Genomic DNA, 19,855 nt, shown 5'->3' with positions numbered 1-19,855 from the left:
GCCGCTCAATATCCTGGACTCGAACGCAGGATATTAGCCTTGCCGCTCAATATCCTGGACTCGAACACAGGATATTGGCCATGCCGCTCAATATCCTGGAATCGAACATAGGGTATTGGACGTGCCGGCTCAATATCCTGGACTCGAATGCAGGGTATTGGCCATGCCGCTCAATATCCTGGACTCGAACACAGGATATTGGTCATGCTGCTCAATATCCTGGACTCGAACACAGGATATTGGCCATGCCGCTCAATATCCTGGACTCGAACAAAGGATATTTGCTGTGCCGGTTCAATATCCTGGACTCGAACACAGGGTATTGACCGTGCCGACTCAATATCCTGGACTTGAACACAGGATATTGGCCATGCCGCTCAATATCCTGGACTCGAACACAGAGTATTGAATGTGCCGCTCAACATCCTGGACTCGAACGCAGGATATTGGCCATGCCGCTCAATATCCTGGACTCGAACGCAGGGTATTGGCCTTGCCGCTCAATATCCTGGACTCGAACGCAGTGTATTGGCCGTGCCGCTCAATATCCTGGACTCGAACACAGGATATTGGCCTTGCCGGTTCAATATCCTGGAATCGAACATAGGGTATTGGACGTGCCGCTCAATATCCTGGAATCGAACATAGGGTATTGGACGTGCCGGCTCAATATCCTGGACTCGAATGCAGGGTATTGGCCATGCCGCTCAATATCCTGGACTCGAACACAGGATATTGGTCATGCTGCTCAATATCCTGGACTCGAACACAGGATATTGGCCATGCCGCTCAATATCCTGGACTCGAACAAAGGATATTTGCTGTGCCGGTTCAATATCCTGGACTCGAACACAGGGTATTGACCGTGCCGACTCAATATCCTGGACTTGAACACAGGATATTGGCCATGCCGCTCAATATCCTGGACTCGAACACAGAGTATTGAATGTGCCGCTCAACATCCTGGACTCGAACGCAGGATATTGGCCATGCCGCTCAATATCCTGGACTCGAACGCAGGGTATTGGCCTTGCCGCTCAATATCCTGGACTCGAACGCAGTGTATTGGCCGTGCCGCTCAATATCCTGGACTCGAACACAGGATATTGGCCTTGCCGGTTCAATATCCTGGACTCGAACACAGGATATTGGCCATGCCGCTCAATATCCTGGACTCGAACGCAGGATATTGGCCTTGTCGCTCAATAACCTGGACTCGAACACAGGGTATTGGCCGTGCTGGCTGAACGCTCCGACGCAGCTATTACGAGTCTCACTTAGAGAGAGAAAGCGAGTGAGAGAGCAAGAGGTCTGGCTGAGCACTCTACACATTTGCAAGGGGTTGAGAGTTCAAATCCTGGTAGGGGGTCGTCTCAGCTCATTATCCTCATTCACCATCATCACCATCCATCATCGTAAACATCCACAGTCGTTATCACCACCCCCTCCGTGGTCATTAAATAAGAAAAATGTATTCGTGTAATTGATTTCAACAATAGCGTAGGGCTTGCACACTTTTGCTACGAGCCCAGCGACAATGAGTTGGACTTTTTATTTTACCAGGTAAGGGCCCAAATCAGCTGTGTAGCTGTTTTTTTTTTAAGCGACCCTGGCGATCACAAATGATGGCTCAACGAAGCGGTTTATCGCGTGGAAAGTTACAGCAGTCAAATACTCTAAACGCCATGCTGTTGATTCTAAATGTGGAGGGGAAAAACCCAGAGGACCCGGGGAAAAATCCACACGACCTCAGGGAGAGAGAAAGAGAGACGTGAAAACTGCAAATATACAACAGGCGCGTCAGGGTCGGGATCGAACCCACGACCTCCTGTTTACTAGGCGAGGGAGTTAACATCTCACCCCGCGTCACTTCCATGGCTAATATCAGTGGCGGAGTGATATCTGAACTGGCCGTGGTGGGCACCCACCCCCTTCACCAACCCCGTACTGACCAGCACGGTGAAGTATGGTCAAACGACTTCCATAACCGACACCCATGGGGACACCTTCACGCCAGTAGTGGATTATGCATGGGCCTGTGAATTACAAATTATGATTTACTAAATAAATGTACAAATTACATTAAATTTACAAGTTAAATTATACTTTACAAACGATAATAAAAAAATTGTTATTTACAAATTATAATTTACAAATTAAATCATATTTTACAACTTAAACTATACTTTACGAATTATAATTCACTAATTATAATTCACACATTATAATTTACACCAAGTCTCAAGGCGATGTTTCAGGAGTCCCTTTCGCTCACTGGTTTCCGCTCCTCACTCAATCTCACTTCTTTTCCCTCGCTCACCCCAAGACCACCCCCTGAATCTCCCCCCCCTCCCCCCATTAATCACCAACAGGTTACTGTTCCCTCTTTATATTCATGGCCATCACTCATTCCTCCCATTCATTCAATCGATTCATCATCATTTGCCGTCATCAATTTCGCTTTCACCGAATTCACGCATCACCACAGATTCGCCCCATCGTTTGCTGTCATCTCTTTCATTTACCTCATCTCCGCGCGTCGACCATCAACTCATTCCCCTGTGACCGTCACTCGCTCCGCTCGTCGACCATCAACTCATTCCCCTGTGACCGTCACTCGCTCCGCTCATCGACCATCAACTCATTCCCCACCGACTGTTACTTGCTCCACGTGTTGATGGTCAACTCATTCTCCTGCGACCGTCACTCGCTCCGCGCGTCGACCGTCAACTCATTCCCCTGTGAGACCATCACTCGCTCCGCGCGTCGACCGTCACTCGCTCCGTGCGTCGACCGTCAGCTCATTCCCCTGCGACCGTCACTCGCTCCGCATGCCGACCGTCAACTCATTCCCCTGCGACCTTCACTCGCTCCACGCGTCGACCGTCAACTCATTCCCCTGCAACTGTCACTCGCTCCGCGTGCCGACCGTCAACTCATTCCCCTGTGACATCACTCGCTCCACCCGTCAACTGTCAACTCATTCACCTGCGAGACCTTCACTCGCTCCGCACGCCTACCGTCAACTCATTCCCCTGCGAACCCCTCTACACCTGGTGGAAGTCGCGGAAGCAGCCGAAGCGGCACAGTGGCACGTCGCAGATGCCGCAGCCGAACGACGTCTGCACCTGGCGGCCGGCGCGCGTCTTGCGGCCGTGCCGGGAGCACAGGCGGCACACCTTCTTGCCGCGGGCGGTGCGGACCAGCCGGTGCGCCGACATGTTCTCGGCGCTCACGTAGGACACCACCTGCCGTGATCGCTTGCCCTTGTGGTGCCCCATGCGTCGGTGACCTCCACGCAGTTGCTCCGCCAGGTCGACGCGGAACTGCGGCGGGGGGCAGGGGGTGAAGGGGGGGTCAGTCGATCGGTCAAGTCAACGGCGGTTTAATTGATTACTTTTCATATTTAGTGATATGCTTGCCAATTTCTTACATTTTTTAAGACTCACATCGGTTTTTTGTTGTTGTTGTTGCATTGTCTGCCGTTGTCACTTCCTCACGTGACCGGCGTGAGCTTACCCGTGATGAATGGGACGTGTAAATCGTGCACTCCGCTACGTGTTGCCGTACATTGCTGCGGGGAGAGTAGACGCACATCGTCTCCAGAGTTTATTATTGTTGTTGTTGTCTATTTAGCTGACCTGTCTCCACCTCGTGACGATTCACGTGACAATGCGCGCCGGCTATGATGACCCGCCCCACACTGGACATCATCGGATTCCTCCCATCTAAATAAAGATCCTGAGATGATTAATTAGTTAAGCAAATGACTTGTGACTCGCCGCTCGCTCTCAAAGAGGAACCGCAGAGTGGGCGGGAAGGCAGCGGCCAGGGCGGTGAACCGGCGATACCAAACAGCTGCCCAAGCTCTGCGGTCCTCTGTATATTTGGAGAAAAACCACGTGTGCGAGGGGGCAACGCTTTATTCCGTCTAGATGGAACAGGTGGAGTCCACGTTTGCTGTACCGCGACGCAGGGTTATCACACCCCGACGCTCACGGACAGGGAGTGTAGCAAACTTCTGTTTGATCCACCAACCCTCGCCTCCCCAGGGAGGGTTTAAAGGTCACGTGCATAGACACCATCGCTCGGCTAGTTGCTGAGCACAGGCACAAAGTACCAAATTGCCAAGCGGCAATTTTTGTCCAGGTAAAGCCCCACTGAGCTCCTATCTAGCTCTTTTTTAAGAAGCGACCTGGCTATCACAAATGATAGCTCAACGAAGTGGCTTATTGTGTGGAAATGTATAGCAGCCAAATACTCTTAAGCGTGGAGGGAAAAACCCGGAGGACCCGGAGAAAATTCCATGTGACGCGAAAGCCTACTACTACGTGGTGTTATAAAGCCTACCGTGTTAGGGCCTAAGCCTTAACCTGTAAGTGGTCCATAATATAGCTGTGTCGTTAAACCCGCCACCACCCGACACAAGTAAGGTTTCTCACCTAAATAAAACATGTCAATTCGTTAATAGTAAAGCACACCGGTGGGTTGGAGAGTAAAACCCACACCATTTACAATTCGAGTCACCGTGACGTTTCGCCAGTAATTACAACTCGCATCACCAGAGTTGTGGAGAAACCCTCCTGCTTCCGTCTTACTAATTGGCCACGTCGGGTGGCGGCAGGATTTGACGACACATTCACACTTCACGCGATATAACCCCCCACGACTACCACGCGTTAAAGTGACCTGGAAGTGGTCGTAATTCTTGGGCATGGGAGGCTCGTGCGGGGACTCGCGGTAGAGCAGCCAGGCGTTGACGATGCTCAGGTTGAGCAGGAACCACACGATGTAGCGCCACCACTTCTTGGAGGCGCGCCCCACCGCGTAGTAGCTCCGGTACTGGTCCGAGCGGTCGACGCCGCCCATGAACCTGTTGTAGTGCACCACGGGCGCCGGCTTGATGGGACCCTCGTCCACGGGGCGCACCATGCGAGGGTCCTGGTTGGTGGAGAGCGTCGCCACCACGCGCTTGTCACGCCACACCGACAGCACGAGGCCTCCCTTCTGGAAGAACGCGACGTCGCCGCGGCGGCGGAGCAGCGACGCGACCTCCCTGGCGGGCGGCGGCAGTCCCCGGCGGCTCAGGCTGACGGTGCCGCAGGCGTAGGTGCCGCAGCGGGAGCGCAGGTCCTCGAGCAGCGCCGGCGAGGAGAAGTAGCGGTCGAAGTAGAGGTGGTGGTTGCGGTGCCAGTAGGAGCGGGTGAGGCTCATGACGACGCGGTAGCCCAGGCCGCCGGACTCCGCCGGCGCGGGGGTGGCGACGGCGGCGAGCCTCGTGGTGCGAGGAGCCGCGTTGCTGGTGCTGTGAGCGGTGCTATCGGTGACGCTATTGGCAGTACTATTGGTGACGCTGTGAGCAGTACTATTGGTGATGCTATGAGCAGTACTATTGATGACATTATGAGCAGTACTATTGATGAAACTATGAGCAGTACAATTCCCGACAATTGGAGCAGCGCTACTGCCGGTTCTATGAGAAGTGCAACCGCCGACGCTCCGAGCTGCAACACTGACGACGCTAAGGGGAACACGGTTGCCGGCGCTGCGAGCGCTACCATGGCCGATCCTGTGAGCAGCGCTACTGGGGATGCCACGAGCAGTCGGGCTACTCTCGACGAGGCCACGAGGAGGAGTGCCGTCGACGCAGCGAGCTGCGCCGTTGGACGGGATTCCGCAAGCGGTAACGCTCGCACCGGCGGCAAGGCGGTGAGCGCTGCCAGCCGATGCGGCGCGTCCATCAAGGCGGCCGCCATCGGCACCAGCGGGGCCGCAAGTGCCGCCACCTGCGCCAGCGAGCGCAGCGCCGGCAGCTCTGCGAACGCCAGAATCGTCCGCTGCTTCGTCAGCACCGCCGGCAGCGTCATCGGCACCAGCGGGGCGACTGCTAAGACCACCATGGGCAGCACCACCGATGCCACCACCACCACTGTCATGAGCATCACCGATGCCACCACAACCACCATCATAAGCATCACCTATGCCACCACCACCACCACTATCATGAGCACCACTGATGCCACCACAACCACCATCATAAGCATCACCGATGCCACCACCACCACCACTATCATGAGCACCACTGATGCCAACACAACCACCATCATAAGCATCACTGATGCCACCACCACCACAACCACCATCATAAGCATCACCGATGCCACCACAACCACCATCATAAGCATCACCGATGCCACTACCACCACAACCACCATCATAAGCATCACCGATGCCACCACCACCTTTATCATAAGCACCACCGATGCCACCACAACCACCATCATAAGCATCACCAATGCCACCACAACCACCATCATAAGCACCACCGATGCCACCACAACCACCACCATAAGCACCACCGATGCCACCACCACAACCACCATCATAATCATCACCGATACCACCACCACCACAACCACCATCATAAGCACCACGGATGCCACCACAACCACCATCATAAGCACCACCGATGCTACCACAACCACTATCATGAGCACCACCGATGCCACCACCACCAACACGACCAGCCAGAGTCCCACCAGCTGCACGTGTGGCACCCGCAGCAATGGCAGCGGCACCGCGGGCAAAAGCAGCAACAGTGCCACCTCCAAGGGCGGTAGCACCTGCAGCGCTGCTGTCAGCACCAGCACCAGTTGTCTGGTGAGCAGCACGGGCAGTGACGCTCGCAGGCCCATCGCTGTGAGTACTGCCCGCACTTCGGGCGTAAACACAAGCAGCCGCACAATGAGCACCGCCAGCACAAGCAGCGCTGACAGCACCAACAACTCTACCGCTAACAGCGCCAGCGCCGCCACGGCCGTCGGCACTGCCACAAAAAGCACCAGCGCCACGAGCACCACCACCACCAGTCCTACCACTATTGGCACCACTAGCACCACAAGTGCCACCACCGCTAACCGTATCACCATGAGCACCGTCACTACCATGAGCCCTGCCACCAAAAGCACCAGCGCCACTAGCACTGCCACCACCATAAGCAGCACCACCACCACCACCAGTCCTACCACTATTGGCACCACCATCACAAACGTCACCACCACCGCCACCGCTCGCCATATCACCACAAGCACCACCACTACCATGAACCCTGCCACCATAAGCACCAGTGTCACTAGCACCACCACCACCACCAGCCCTACCACCGTTGGCACCACTAGCACCATCACCATCACAAGCGCCATCACCACCGCCACCGCTCGCCATATCACCACAAGCGCCACCACCACCGCCACCGCTCGCCATATCACCACAAGCGCCACCGCCGTCACCGGCGGCATCCGCAGTCGTGGCAGCGCCGTAGGCGGAGCGCCCGGTGTAGATGTCGAAGTTGAGGCAGTAGCCGGTCTGCGCCTCGCACAGCTCCCACACCTTGACGCCCCACTTGGTGGGCTTGGCGGGCATGTGCTGCTTGAAGAAGAGGCGCCCCTTGAAGGGGATCATGCCCTCGTCCACGCTGAGCTCGCGCCGCGGGGAGTAGTGGCGCGAGAAGTTGGCGCGCACCTCCTCCACCACGTTGCGCACCTGGGGGCGCCGCGGGTGTCAAGCAGCGGTAGCAGCAACAAGCAGCAGCAGGAGAGGCAGCAGCAGAAGTAGTAGCAGAAGTAGCAGCAGAAGCAGGAGAGGCAGCAGAAGAAGCAGCAGCAGAAGCTGAAGGAGCAGAAGAAGAAGCAGAAGCAGCAGCAGAAGCAGGAGAAGCAGCAGGAGAAGCAGGGGAATCATCGACAGCAGAAGCAGGAGAAGGAAAATCAACAGAAGAAGCAGGAGAATAAGCAGAAGCAGCAGGAGAAGCAGGAGAAGCAACAGGAAAAGCAGCAGCAGAATAGCAGAATAATCGACAGCAGAATCAGGAGATGCAGCAGGAGAAGCAGGAGACGCAACAGAAGCAGAAGCAGCAGGAAAAGCAGCATCACCAACCATGTTTAAAATGCACACGATGGAAACGCAAACGAAAACAAACCATCTCCTCTTGCTGACTCCATCTACGACGCGTTCCTCCCACTCTCTATTCCTTTGAAGAACCTCCAAGTCGCTTACCCTATCGTGCCATCATAAACCTTCCAGCAGCAACACATTCCACGAATACACCTTGTAACCCACACACGTGTGTCTCGGAACGCACACACGTGGGCCTTGTAACAAAGGCAAAGGTCCTCCCTATAGCCTTCACAGACTATTGGGGCAAATGCTGTTAGCTAACACCTATGAAGGCACACACAAACACGCGCAGCACACACGCACACAGACACGTGTAGCAGACACACGTAGACACGTGTAACACACACACGCGCAACACACACACACAGACACGTGCAGCACACACACACACAGCTACGTGTAGCACACACACAAGCACCACCACAAGCATGAGCCCTGCCACCATCAGCACCAGCGCCACTAGCACTACCACCACCATAAGCAGCACGACCACCAAGCCCAACCACCTTTGGCACCACCAGCACCACCACCGCCAGCCATATCACCACACTCACCACCGCGCTCACCTTGTAGATGGGGTCATATCCCCGCTGGCCGCGAGCGGGCGTCCCCACGTTGTTGCGCGCGTGCAGGTACTGGCTGACCTTCGAGTAGCGCGTGTGGGTCATGGTGCCGGACACCCACTCGCAGCGCAGCGCCGGGTTGCCGGACCAGTAGCACCAAACGCGCGGCAGGTCTTTGATGCCCATCATGATGGCCACGGCGAAGAAGGCCTTCATCTCGCGAGACGTCGTGGGTGACCAGAGCGGGTCAGCTTTGCCGCTCTCGGCGATTTTCTGCTCGGCGTAGCGATTGGTTTCCTGTGCGTGGGTGGGTGGGTAGCGACAGTCGTCCGTTCGCTCGGTCACTCGGTTGACCGTCGACCATGACGATGACGACGAGCGTGATGATGGTGGTTTTTTCATTTCAGTTTTTCATTTGTTAGGTATAACCCTGTGAGCCATGCGGCTCTTGACTCGGGTGCAACCGCAACAAAACAAAAACATGAACAAGAGATATCTTAAAGTGACTACACGCCACAGAAAAATCCTGGGAAAACCAGCAACGTCTTCCATTAAAAAACACCATATTTCAACGCTGTGTGCAAAAATCCTAGTGGGATGCAAGTCAAACGATAACAACCATAGGACAATGTCGATTAAAGTTATCAGGCGAACTCTGTACTACAACAAACAAACATGGCTAAACCAAAACGTTTTCAAAATCACCAATACAAAGCTATAAAACAATGTAACAGTCATCAATGGTGCTCGGAAAGGCCAAATGGAGTTCACAAGAAGTCACGACCGCCTGAAAGTATGGAAAACCCGAGCGCAAAACAGATTTGACGCAACCCCAGACCGCATCCGCTGCACAAAACTGTGGCAGTGGCAGCGGCGGCAGCCGACAACGCGGATTCTCGATGATGCGCAAATTGAGACGTTCAAAACTCTCCGTTGTGCGGTGGCCGTGGGTCACCCAGGACAGGTCACGGAAGGTGAAACGACTCGACGTCCGGTTTACAAACACGAAGGGGGTGTCCATGCAGAGACAGTCCACCCCGCTACTCCCGACGCAATGAAGTGGCTCAGCCGACCCGATGTGAAATTAAAGCTGTCGCTCGACACCAGCGTCAGCCATACGAAGGAGAATACTCGGTTAACTAGGTCGGGCAGTAGCTCATTCACTCAGTTGCTCAGTGGCCCATTCACTCAGTCGCACACTCAATAAGTCACTCAGTTACTTATTCAATCAGTTACTAGTTCAGTCACTCAGTCGCTTCGTCACTCAGTTAATTATTCAGTCACACAGTTACGCATTCACTCAGTCAGTCAGTGGCCCACTCACTCACTCGCTCATTTACTGGCACCAGTAAAATCCAAATGTCGTCTTCCAGGTTAGGCCCCCACATCGGGCACAATCGATCCGCGGATAAAGAGGGAGTCGCGTGGCAAAAGCATCAGGAGTGTGCAGGACCGGTCCAGATATCAACCGCCACTTTGTGCGGAAGCGAAGTTGGTGAAGTTGGTGCAAAAAGTGAAAGGTGTTCGATGCGGTTACGTTGGCTGTGGTCAGATATCGAACTGACTAAAAAAGAAAGCGGTAAGGAAAGCGTTGTGTTTTTTTTTGTTTATATCGGGGCTGCCATTCAGGCGTCGCGCTTGGCCAACACACAAAAAAACAAACAAACAAACCAACAGAAAGGAAAGGGCTTTAAGAGTTTCCCGCCCGACCTGAGTGAAGACGTCGATCAGACGATCTGGCCAGAAGAGCATGAAGTAGTCAAGCACGGAGGCGTCGAGCGGGAGGCCGTGATTGGGACCGGCGCTTTCCGTGAACGGCGCCACCACCACGTCGCGGAGTTCGCGGCTCCACGACGGCGCCTCCAGGTGAGGCTTGCGCGAGGCCTCCTCCACAACAACACCACCACCATCGTCGCCATCGTCGTCGTCATCGTCGTCATCATCGCCGTCGTCGCTGTCGCACGCATTCTGCTCCATCGGCCTGGCCATCGCAAAGACAGGCGTCGTGAATGTTAGGATGGTGGTGGTGATGATGGGAGAGATGCTGCTGCTGAGGGTTCTGATGTTAGGATGGTGATTGTGGTGGTGATGGTGACCCTAGAGATGCTGCCGCTGAGGGTTGATGTTAGGATGGTGATGATGGTGATGATGATGGTAGAGATGCTGCTGCTGAGGGTTCTGATGTTAGGATGGTGGAGGTGGTGATGACGGTAGAGGTGCTGCTGCTGAAGGTTCTGATCGAATTGATGTTGATAAAAGGGTCAAACTTATTCCTATTTTTTCACACTTGATGTTGATGCTTGCTGCTGCTGATGGTGCTGCCGCTGACTGTGAAGGAATGGTTGATACAATCGTCGAGAATGTTGATGTCGCTGACAATTACGATTCAGCTCGTGCCAATGGGTGTAACAAGGCAGCCCAATGATGGTGACGTCACAGCCGTGCCGTCAATGACGACGTGACACTTCCGATTACGAATCACATCACAGTCAAGCTAACAACTTTGATGTGGTCCCAGATGGTGATGGTGATGATGCTGCTTCCACTGCTGCCCAGCGATGGATTTCAACTCCGACAATTCCACGACGACGGCTTCCTTACCACCGTTGCTCCTGCACGCCCACCATGGGCTCCTCCTCGTCCTGCGGCGCCCCTCCTCGCTCGACGTCGTCCACATCCACGTCGCTCTCGTCTTCGCCCTCGGCGCTAATCTGGGGCCCCCCACTGCCGATCGCAGGGGGCCCCCCTCTCGCGGCGCTCCCCGCCGACGGCCTGGGCTCGCATTGCGCTCCCGCTGTCGCACCGGCAGCGGACAAGGAGCTCGCGCGGCCGTAGTAGCCCGTGTCATCCGCGCTGAGATCCATGGCTCGCTGCTAGGGACGCATCGACGATCAGTGGCGTGACGAGCGTGGGGGGGGGGCTTACTTCACCCCCTGTTTTCAACAACGGTGCCGAAGAACAACACGAACAACTCATTTAAAACGGAGCGCCCCTACAGCGTTAAGTGTTCGAGACCGTGAGCGCAACGACGATGCAATTTGGCAAAGCGGAGCCGCGATATAGAACAGCCTCTAGGTGCGAGACCAATCACAATATTGGGTGACCCCACACCTGAACCCATTGCCCTGAACCCATTGCCGCAGCCCCCCTGAGCTGATGATGTCGTTAACTATGCCACCGATTGACGATGATACCTGTACAGCTATTGTGTATATGATTGTGTCTCGTTTAGCAAAGTACAATATTTACAAGTTTTATTATCCGTGTTTGATATTGTTGTTATTGTTACCACGAAGAGGCTGCATGCAACTGCACTGATTTTGAAATGTACTTCCGCTTGTCAAAGATATAATAACGAACGATAGGAATCGTACAGGTGCCTTTGTCTGGCTCGATGAGCTTCAGAAAATAACAATGCACCCTAATCAGAGTAAATGGGGCCTTAAGTATTAACACTGAACTATTAGTATCCTAAAACATTATTCATCTGGCCCTATGAACCTCAGAAATTAACAATGAATCACACAAATGTTCATGGATGACCCTGGCATTTAACATTGGGCTACTCAGGTGCAACGGCTTAGCTGATCACACACTGCCGATGAGACCCAGCGAAGTTGAAACTGGTGCACCTTTTTCTTGTGAAATAATGAATGTGTAAAATATGCGGTACACTTATGCATTGCTGATTAATTCACATTATATTTTATTTAGATAGCAAAGCCGCCGATGATCGATGCATTTAAATTATTACTTTATTGTCATTAAATATGTACTTTAATGATAATTGAAATATGGATTGTAGCGTGTAATTACTAGAGTAAGTATAAATATTTAATCCTTTCAAGTGTCAGTCACCACAATTATTTCTGCAGGATGGAAGATTGTGAACATCGTGTTACATTCAAAACGTGCCCGCTCAATCTCCTGATCACAGCCCTGAATCAGTGGTGGAAATTCCACATTGCCCTGACAGGGGTAAGTCTATCCACAGAACTCGCACATTTGACTTATCCGGGAGTGGTACTGAATGTATCGACCCTTGATGGGATGGATGGTGATCTAAGCTTACCCCTGATCCCAGGATTTGAACTTGTGACCTTGAAATTGTGAAACGCGATTTAATAAACCCAAAGTAATGTTCAAAATGGCAGGTTAAATTGTATGTTTAACATTTTTTTTTTTACGAACAGAAATGTAATCGCCAAATGAACCTATTGCTTTGAGCACTATTTCGTAATTAATACGGTCAAGTATAAATTATTGTACTTTGTATAAGCTGACGGTGGTGGTAGTGGTTGTGTGATAGTGGTGGCGGTGGCGACAGTGTTCATGATGACATGGCTGGTGGCGGTGCTGCTGGTGCTAACGATGGTTCTGGCGATTGTGGTGGTGGTCGTCTTTATGGCGATATAGCTGGTGGTGGTGGTGCTAACGATGGTTCTGGTGATTGTGGTGGTATTTATGGTGGTATTTATGGTGGTAAGTGTGAGGGTTGGTCCACTCCACCAAAGCCAGTCCGTGCCGCAGTGAACTGATTTAGAATGATCAATCGTTCACATAACGCGTTGCCACAACTCAAACACAACACAGATATTATTCCAGAGTTAACAATAATACTGCAAATGCCATCACAGCAAGCGGCAATGATAGCAACAATAAATGACACTGCAATTAGAACACAAATATTAAACTGACTTTGCACTACGTTACAGTAGGCTCAGTTGCTATGGAGACCATTGCCATGGAGACGAGAGGGCGTGAGTTGCCATGGCAACAAGATAAGCACTGGCAGTGCCTAATGATCAGCAAGATGTCTTGTGTACAGGCACACTGGTTTAGATTATGACCAAAAACACCCCCAATCTACATCACTTTGAGCTCCACTCTGCTTTAAATAAATCAAATGCCTTCCCATCCATAGGTAAAGACTAAGACTACCCATGTCAGCCTTCAGTTTCATGGATTAATGCTGCCTCTTTAGTCTGGGGAGAGACGGAGAGAGGGCATAGAGAGAGAGGCTGATATGTCTGGCACATTTTCTGCATTAATTATAATGTATACAGATCCAATGCAATGCCCGTATGTGTGTGTTAGACCTGTGTGGAGCGTACGACTGTGTATGTCCGTGTCTATTTGCTCGTGTGCCTGTGTGTACATGTGATGTGTGTGCGTGTATGTGTGCGCTGGAGTGAGGAGCTCACAAATCCTTGAAAGATCTGGGCAAAGTCCCATCGGTGAGCTCCTCCGGCAGGCAAGGCTGTGTTGGCTGGGTCATGTAGCCCGCATGCCCAGCCACCGCATGCCGAAACAGCTTTTATTCTGCCGGATCGAGGGGGCTAAACGGGCGAAGCACGAGCTAGAGAAGAGATGGAGTGATGTGGTACAGGAGGACGTGGAGCTGAGTGGACTTGCCGATGACTGGTACCAGCGGTGTCAAGATCGGCCTCAGTGGAGGAGGCTCGTGAAGGACGCTACTGGGCAGTTGGAGGCAGTCGCCCTCCAACAACAACGGAGGGCGGAGGAGCGACGCTCACAACAACGAGCGGAGTGCCGGGTGGCTAAAGCGCAGCAAGTTGGCAGAGTAGGGGGCACAGGTGGTGCATCAGCCAGTCATCTCAGTCAGTCGACCCGTGGCACCTGCAGGGTCTGCCCCGTGACCTCCTGCCAGCGGGCGTTCGACACTTCACGTGGCCTCAAGGTGCACCTAGCCTGGCACAAGCGTCGTGGTGACGTCACCGCCACTTAGTGGCGAATTGCGGTTGTTGTGAGCTGGAGTGTGTCGGTCAGCGCCCCTGCGCTACGAACCCGATTCCCGCTCACGGCCAACATCGGTGACGATGATCTGAACCGGTCCTGGGCCTCCCCCTGGGTCTACTCAGCCTCAAATTAGTACCTGGTGCAGCGGATGAACATTGGCACTGGGGAGACAAAGGCTGCACTGGGCATGGTGCGGAACATACCACCCCCTGGCATGCGATCCTGGCCTTAATAGGTGCTCGCTAACAGAACCCTGTGTAGGCTTTTTTCTGTGTTATCGCGGTGTCTGATTATTTTCGAGCTGTGGATTTTCACAGGGCCAATTTGGGATCGTTTAGTTCCTGCAAGAAGACACCAAATAAAATGTCTTCGTGCGAACAAATATTGGCGTTACTCAATGCCATGTTTTAGAATCTATCCCACAAAGTGTATCCGGTACCATCATCCGATCATTTTTAGGCAGACAGCATTTTTCCCGAAAAGTGTTTTGAATAACCCAAGTATTTGTAACACATCCCAAGCCTTTATATATCAATGTCTGTCCATGTGTGCATCTCTGTAAATTCGTGTGTACGTATCTCTGTCAATGTGTGTAATCAATCCTGTACGTCTGTGCATGTGTTTGCATGTGTCTGCATGTGTTTGTATGTATATAAGGACGCGACTGGGTAGTTGGAGGCAGTCGCCCCTCTAGCAACAACGGGGGGCAGAGGAACGACGCTCACAACAACGAGCGGAGCGCTGGACGGCTAAAATACAACAAGTTGGTACATTTGGGGGGCAGAGGTGGTGCATCTCCCAGTGATCTCAGTCAGCCAACCCATGGCACCTGCTGGGTCTGTCCCGAGACCTCCTGCTGGCAGCGAGCCTTCGACACTTCAAGTGGCCTCAACGTGAACCTAGCCTGGTACAGGCGCTGTGGTAACGTCACCACCACTTGGTGGCGAATGGCGCTGGGTATTGGTATTGGTGTGATTGTAGGTGTTATAGTGTGTGTGTGTGTGTATGCATGTTATTGCGTATGCATGTCTGTGACTCGTATATCTTGTGTGCTTTGTGTATGGCTGCATTTGTCTACATCTGTGATTGTGTCTTTGTAGCACATTTATGTGTGTGTGTGTTTCAGGAAAGGGAGGTACTGCCCAGATTCCATTTTCCCTTGCGCGTCTTTCACAGCAGAGGTGTAATCATGGCCTACATCTCAGCGTTTTTGCCCTGGTCAAGGCCGACGAAACCATCTAGAGCTTGTCTTTGGGGTCTTCAATCCTCTCTGCTCATGATCATCACACACGTTTGAGATGGTCGGGAGGCAGAGTCCATCCTTTGTGCGCCTCGGGGTTACAACATGAACCTCCTCTGGGGTGCTACATTTCAGGCGAACTCCTCTTATCCACGGCCTTATTATCCGCGATTCCTGTTACCATGGCAGCTGTAGGGTCTGCAAAACTTCGTATTATCGGCGGATCTACGGTCTTCCTGTTATCCGCGATCTTACCCATATTGTATAGCGAAGCAGCTTCCTCATCGCCTCATTTCCACGCATAAGAGGAGTCGGCACTGCAAATTCATCCTATTATCCGCAGGGGTCATCGACGATATTCCACCCCACGGATAATAGGAGTAAAGTCGCGCATAACCCCCTGGATAATAGGATCCGTGATATCGGAGTTCTGTATTTTATGCATAAATATATATTTAAAATCTAATAAAGATATGACGAGAGGCTGATCAAAATGCCTGGATGCAGTCGAGTGATGGCTCCCTACTGGTCACCAATGTTTATGCATCGCTGATGTCCTGGCAATCTGGCTGCAAACTGGAAATACGCGTGTCGAACTTCTTTCGCACCGTACGTCGCCAACCGTGATGACCGGAAGTGCGGGGAAGGACACACAAACTTAGCACAATAAGCAATTATCAAGCGAACGGTTCTGATAAGTAGCTTGCCGAAGCAAGAGCTGCCCCCCAAACTCAGAGACGGGGGCTTTTTACCACGAGAACCACCAACAGATGCCCCTTATGGCGGGACCCCGGGGTCCCATAAGTACCCCGGCTCTCGCACAAACTGCGTTGCGACGTCATTTTATGTCTGTTGAAGGCGAACGGTGCGGCAATCGATTCCTCTCGACGAGCTCTACACGATGCGCTAATCGAAGTTTCAAAGTTTTGTTTCTTTTGCGCATTCGTCCTCTTGAACGACGCGACAACAGAATGATCCGCGCCAGGCGGGTCACGGCGTTTATTACTTAATTACGTCTTGACTTAAAGCTTTCGTGACCGCAGGAATTCATATTCTTTGGGTTTTTGGGTAAAATAACAAAAAACTACGACGTTTCGATCACAACACAGGAGGTTTAAACTTGTAAAACAGTCTGCCTCAGCAGCTTTCCCCTTTTCTCCTCCTGATGACGACCGCTTGTTTTGTGACCGAAACGTCGTCGTTTTTTGTTCTTTTATTTCAACCTTTCTACGTGACTTAACCGAAAGACCCAAAGAACACTTAATTGCGATTTTGACTTTCGTTTATTCGGGACCCCGGGTCCCGCCATAAGTAAGTAATCATTGGAAACTGAGTAATCATTGGAAAGATGTTATTAACCATGTAAAAAATATTTGGCGACACATATTTGTACCATCTTATTTGACAGGTACTATTCTACTTTACCGAGTGTTGACATCCCCAGCGTTTAACAGTACTGCCATTTTGTATTTGGATTTGTCTGCTAACACCGGCCACAACCCCGAGTCGATGTGCACCATTGTTCCCTTTTAGCCCCGCCCCCCCCGTTTCATCCTCTGGCTACCACATTCAGATAAGCCCCTCCCCCCCCTCCCCCTGAACTTGTATTTAAGAGCTGGTCTCTTGGATTTTTCCTCACTTGATACAGTAAATTTAGCTGTGACGGTCCCACCTGATGACAGAGACTTGTGTTGCCTCCGAAACGTCGTGATTTATTATTTTATTTATAATTTTTTATTATTAATTTTTATCTTCGTGACTTTACCGAAAAAACCTAAGAGTATCCCGCCATAAGGTTCATTTAATAACAACGCGCCTTGCATGGGTCCTCTGCCCGTTGATTCACCACAAGTGCGGTGTGCCACGGCGGTGGTGGGGCATTTGTGCCGATAGGCAGCTCCAGTCAGCCACCGGCTGACGGACAGGGTTCCGCAGAGGGCAGTGACGTGCGGTGAGGTCAATGGCTGGGGAGGCACTGGCTGGTATCAGAGCCAGATTCACACACTGAGGGGGCGTGTCCTCACTGAGGGGGGCGTGTCCTCACGGAGAAGGCGTGTCCTGACTCGGGGGGGGGGGGGGCGTGTTAGACACGTCCCCCTCAGTGAGGCAGATGTGATAGCTGCCTCCCCTGGTGCTTTTTCATTGCAGTTTAATGACGAGACCAGCGAGCCTAAATATCTTTATACACATACGTGAAATAAGTTACCTGGAGTATGGAAGGCGAGCACATGAATCGAAGGGGTCTACAAACATTACATTGGTGACATACTGAGATAGTAACAGGCACGCGCTTATTGCCCGCGCTCCATACAGTTACTGAGGGGTTGCGCAATCAGAGGGGAGGCTGAGCTCGTCGCTGCCTCACCTCTCGTCTCTCCCTGTATTTGCAGCGGAGCTCCGCAAATTTGGCGATTTTGACAACAAAAATGATTGGAATCGTACAGAAATGACATTTATAACACAGATCAGTGGAAAAATCATAATTTTTTGTTTATTATTTTTTACTTTTCGTAACAGTTATTTTCATTGGAGTATTACAGGTTAGGCTGTGCCTCCCCTGCCTCCCCTGACCGCACGCCCCTGCCAGAGAGGGGCGGCACGAGTACCCACACTTCACCCCACCACCAGGTAGACTTTACTGGAGTGTAGCAAAATTATATACTACTGGGTGAACAATGCACGTGCTTCGTCATTTCAACTGCCGTGCCCGGAGATCAAATCGGCGACCTCTGTGGATTGCAACTCCAGTCTTGCTACCATTACACAATATATATATAAAAAAGTATAAATGTTTAAGTATTTATATGTTTTCGAAGTTGTGTTTTTCACTTGTGTGTGGGCTGGTTTTTTTGCTCGTGGGAGTAAGCCAGAGAGCCTGGAGACATCTCACAAACACTCGGGGATAGCGCTTGAAGCTCCGCACAGACGGATACAAGAATCCATCGCCCGCAGGCCAAACCTGAAAACCCGTGGTATTCATTGCCAGGGGGGGGGGGGGGGGATTGCCCATCCAACTATTGACCGGTCTCCGACCCACTCAGCTTCACATGATCTGCTCCACGGGCAGCTCAGCAATCCACTTGCTGTACTGCCACCTAGTGGCGCCATCACTGCCCAACAGGGCCAGATGACAGCGCGTTCCCATCTCTTCATGATCCACCAACACCCAAACACAAATCACCGATGTACAATGCCGATAACATCATATTAAATACACGTGTAAATGTAAAGGTACAGCCCTGCAATTGCTTGCTCATGCCACTAGAGGGAGCTCTAGGGAGCCCCTCTAGTTGGTGTGTTTTTGGCTTACTCTTCCACGCTGGCTGGACGTCTAGACGTGCAATGTCTGCGAAGCTCTCACGACGCACGCGTACATCGCCACAGCAAAACAACAAACACATTTGCTTACCTTGAGCATCAGCGAGGGTTGTGGCCATTATGAGTTAGAAATCTGCGCAGCCGGCACGTACCGTATTCATCCTAAACGAGGGCTTGCTTGCCAATCAACACACACGCACGCGTAGTGACGAGCTGCAATGCTGGCTTGCTATACAGACAACTAACCACACGACCATAACCTCCCCCCCCTCTCCACCTAATACCGTTCAATACACAGCACAAATCGCGCTGTGTTCTCCGCTTGCTAAATTATCCCGACGCTTCACGGCGCCTATTATTCGCCTGCAACATTCACGTTTGGAAGCGGTAGCGTTGAGAATGTAGAGCAGGAGCCACAATGCACATGCCGGTGTCGGGGGTGAGAGCACAATGACGCTTGCGTGTGTGTGTTTTGGTTAACACGATGATGGCTCTTTCTTAACACGATGATGCACAGAGAGCGGCGGCTGCCACTGCAGGAGCTGAAAATAAAGACCACGAGCCTCTGAAATTTCCACCAGAGGGCGGCAGGTGCCACGACTATTAAGTGTGTTTGTTGAACTTGCCAAGGGCTTTTGGCGTCATCTGGTCCAACACCATGTGAGACTAGGCTCTAAAGAAAGCTGTCTCGGGTGTGGACCAATCCATTTCAAGGACAGTGCGTACATTATCAGAGTTATGTTTTTTGTTTGCATTCCGACTGCAGGTATTCTGGTCTATGCAAACATGACTCCTTGTAAAAAAGGTGTCAGTTTTGTTGCCAGATAAGCGGGTAAAAAACAATTATCATATTTTGCTACTAGCAAATGAGGTTCCAATGGTGTGTTGAACTTCTTTCGCACCGTACGTAGCAAACCGTTCTAATCGGAAGGTGGAATGCTCTGTCTGCACACGCAACTTTGCACGATTTTACCAAATAACTCTGTGGCCCTAAAACTTTATAATTAAAACAAATATC

The 19,855-nt window shown here is 51.9% G+C and overlaps 1 protein-coding gene across 4 annotated transcripts; it reads right to left on the bottom strand.

Annotated features, from left to right (window-relative positions):
- Positions 1–650: 650 nt before the first annotated feature.
- LOC144945910 (uncharacterized) lies at positions 651–19,373 on the bottom strand. Of its 4 annotated transcripts, none has more exons than XM_078874544.1 (7): positions 18,929–19,373; positions 11,121–11,392; positions 10,230–10,500; positions 8,523–8,816; positions 4,690–7,542; positions 3,054–3,326; positions 651–2,036 (listed from the first exon to the last, which is right to left on the bottom strand). In XM_078874544.1, the coding sequence occupies exons 1-7, from the start codon at positions 18,935–18,937 to the stop codon at positions 2,025–2,027; spliced, it is 3,984 nt and encodes a 1,327-aa protein (XP_078730670.1). In that variant the 5' UTR covers positions 18,938–19,373; the 3' UTR covers positions 651–2,024. The 4 variants fall into 4 exon arrangements, with proteins under 4 accessions (XP_078730670.1, XP_078730671.1, XP_078730673.1 ...); XM_078874545.1 differs by having other exon boundaries at positions 11,121–11,389; XM_078874546.1 differs by lacking the exon at positions 651–2,036 and having other exon boundaries at positions 2,363–3,326.
- Positions 19,374–19,855: the final 482 nt, after the last annotated feature.

This window comes from Lampetra fluviatilis, chromosome 39 (genome assembly GCF_964198595.1).
Source record: "Lampetra fluviatilis chromosome 39, kcLamFluv1.1, whole genome shotgun sequence".
In the NCBI taxonomy this organism is placed as follows: Eukaryota; Metazoa; Chordata; class Hyperoartia; order Petromyzontiformes; family Petromyzontidae; genus Lampetra; species Lampetra fluviatilis.
This window is presented reverse-complemented; position numbering and strand designations above follow the sequence as displayed.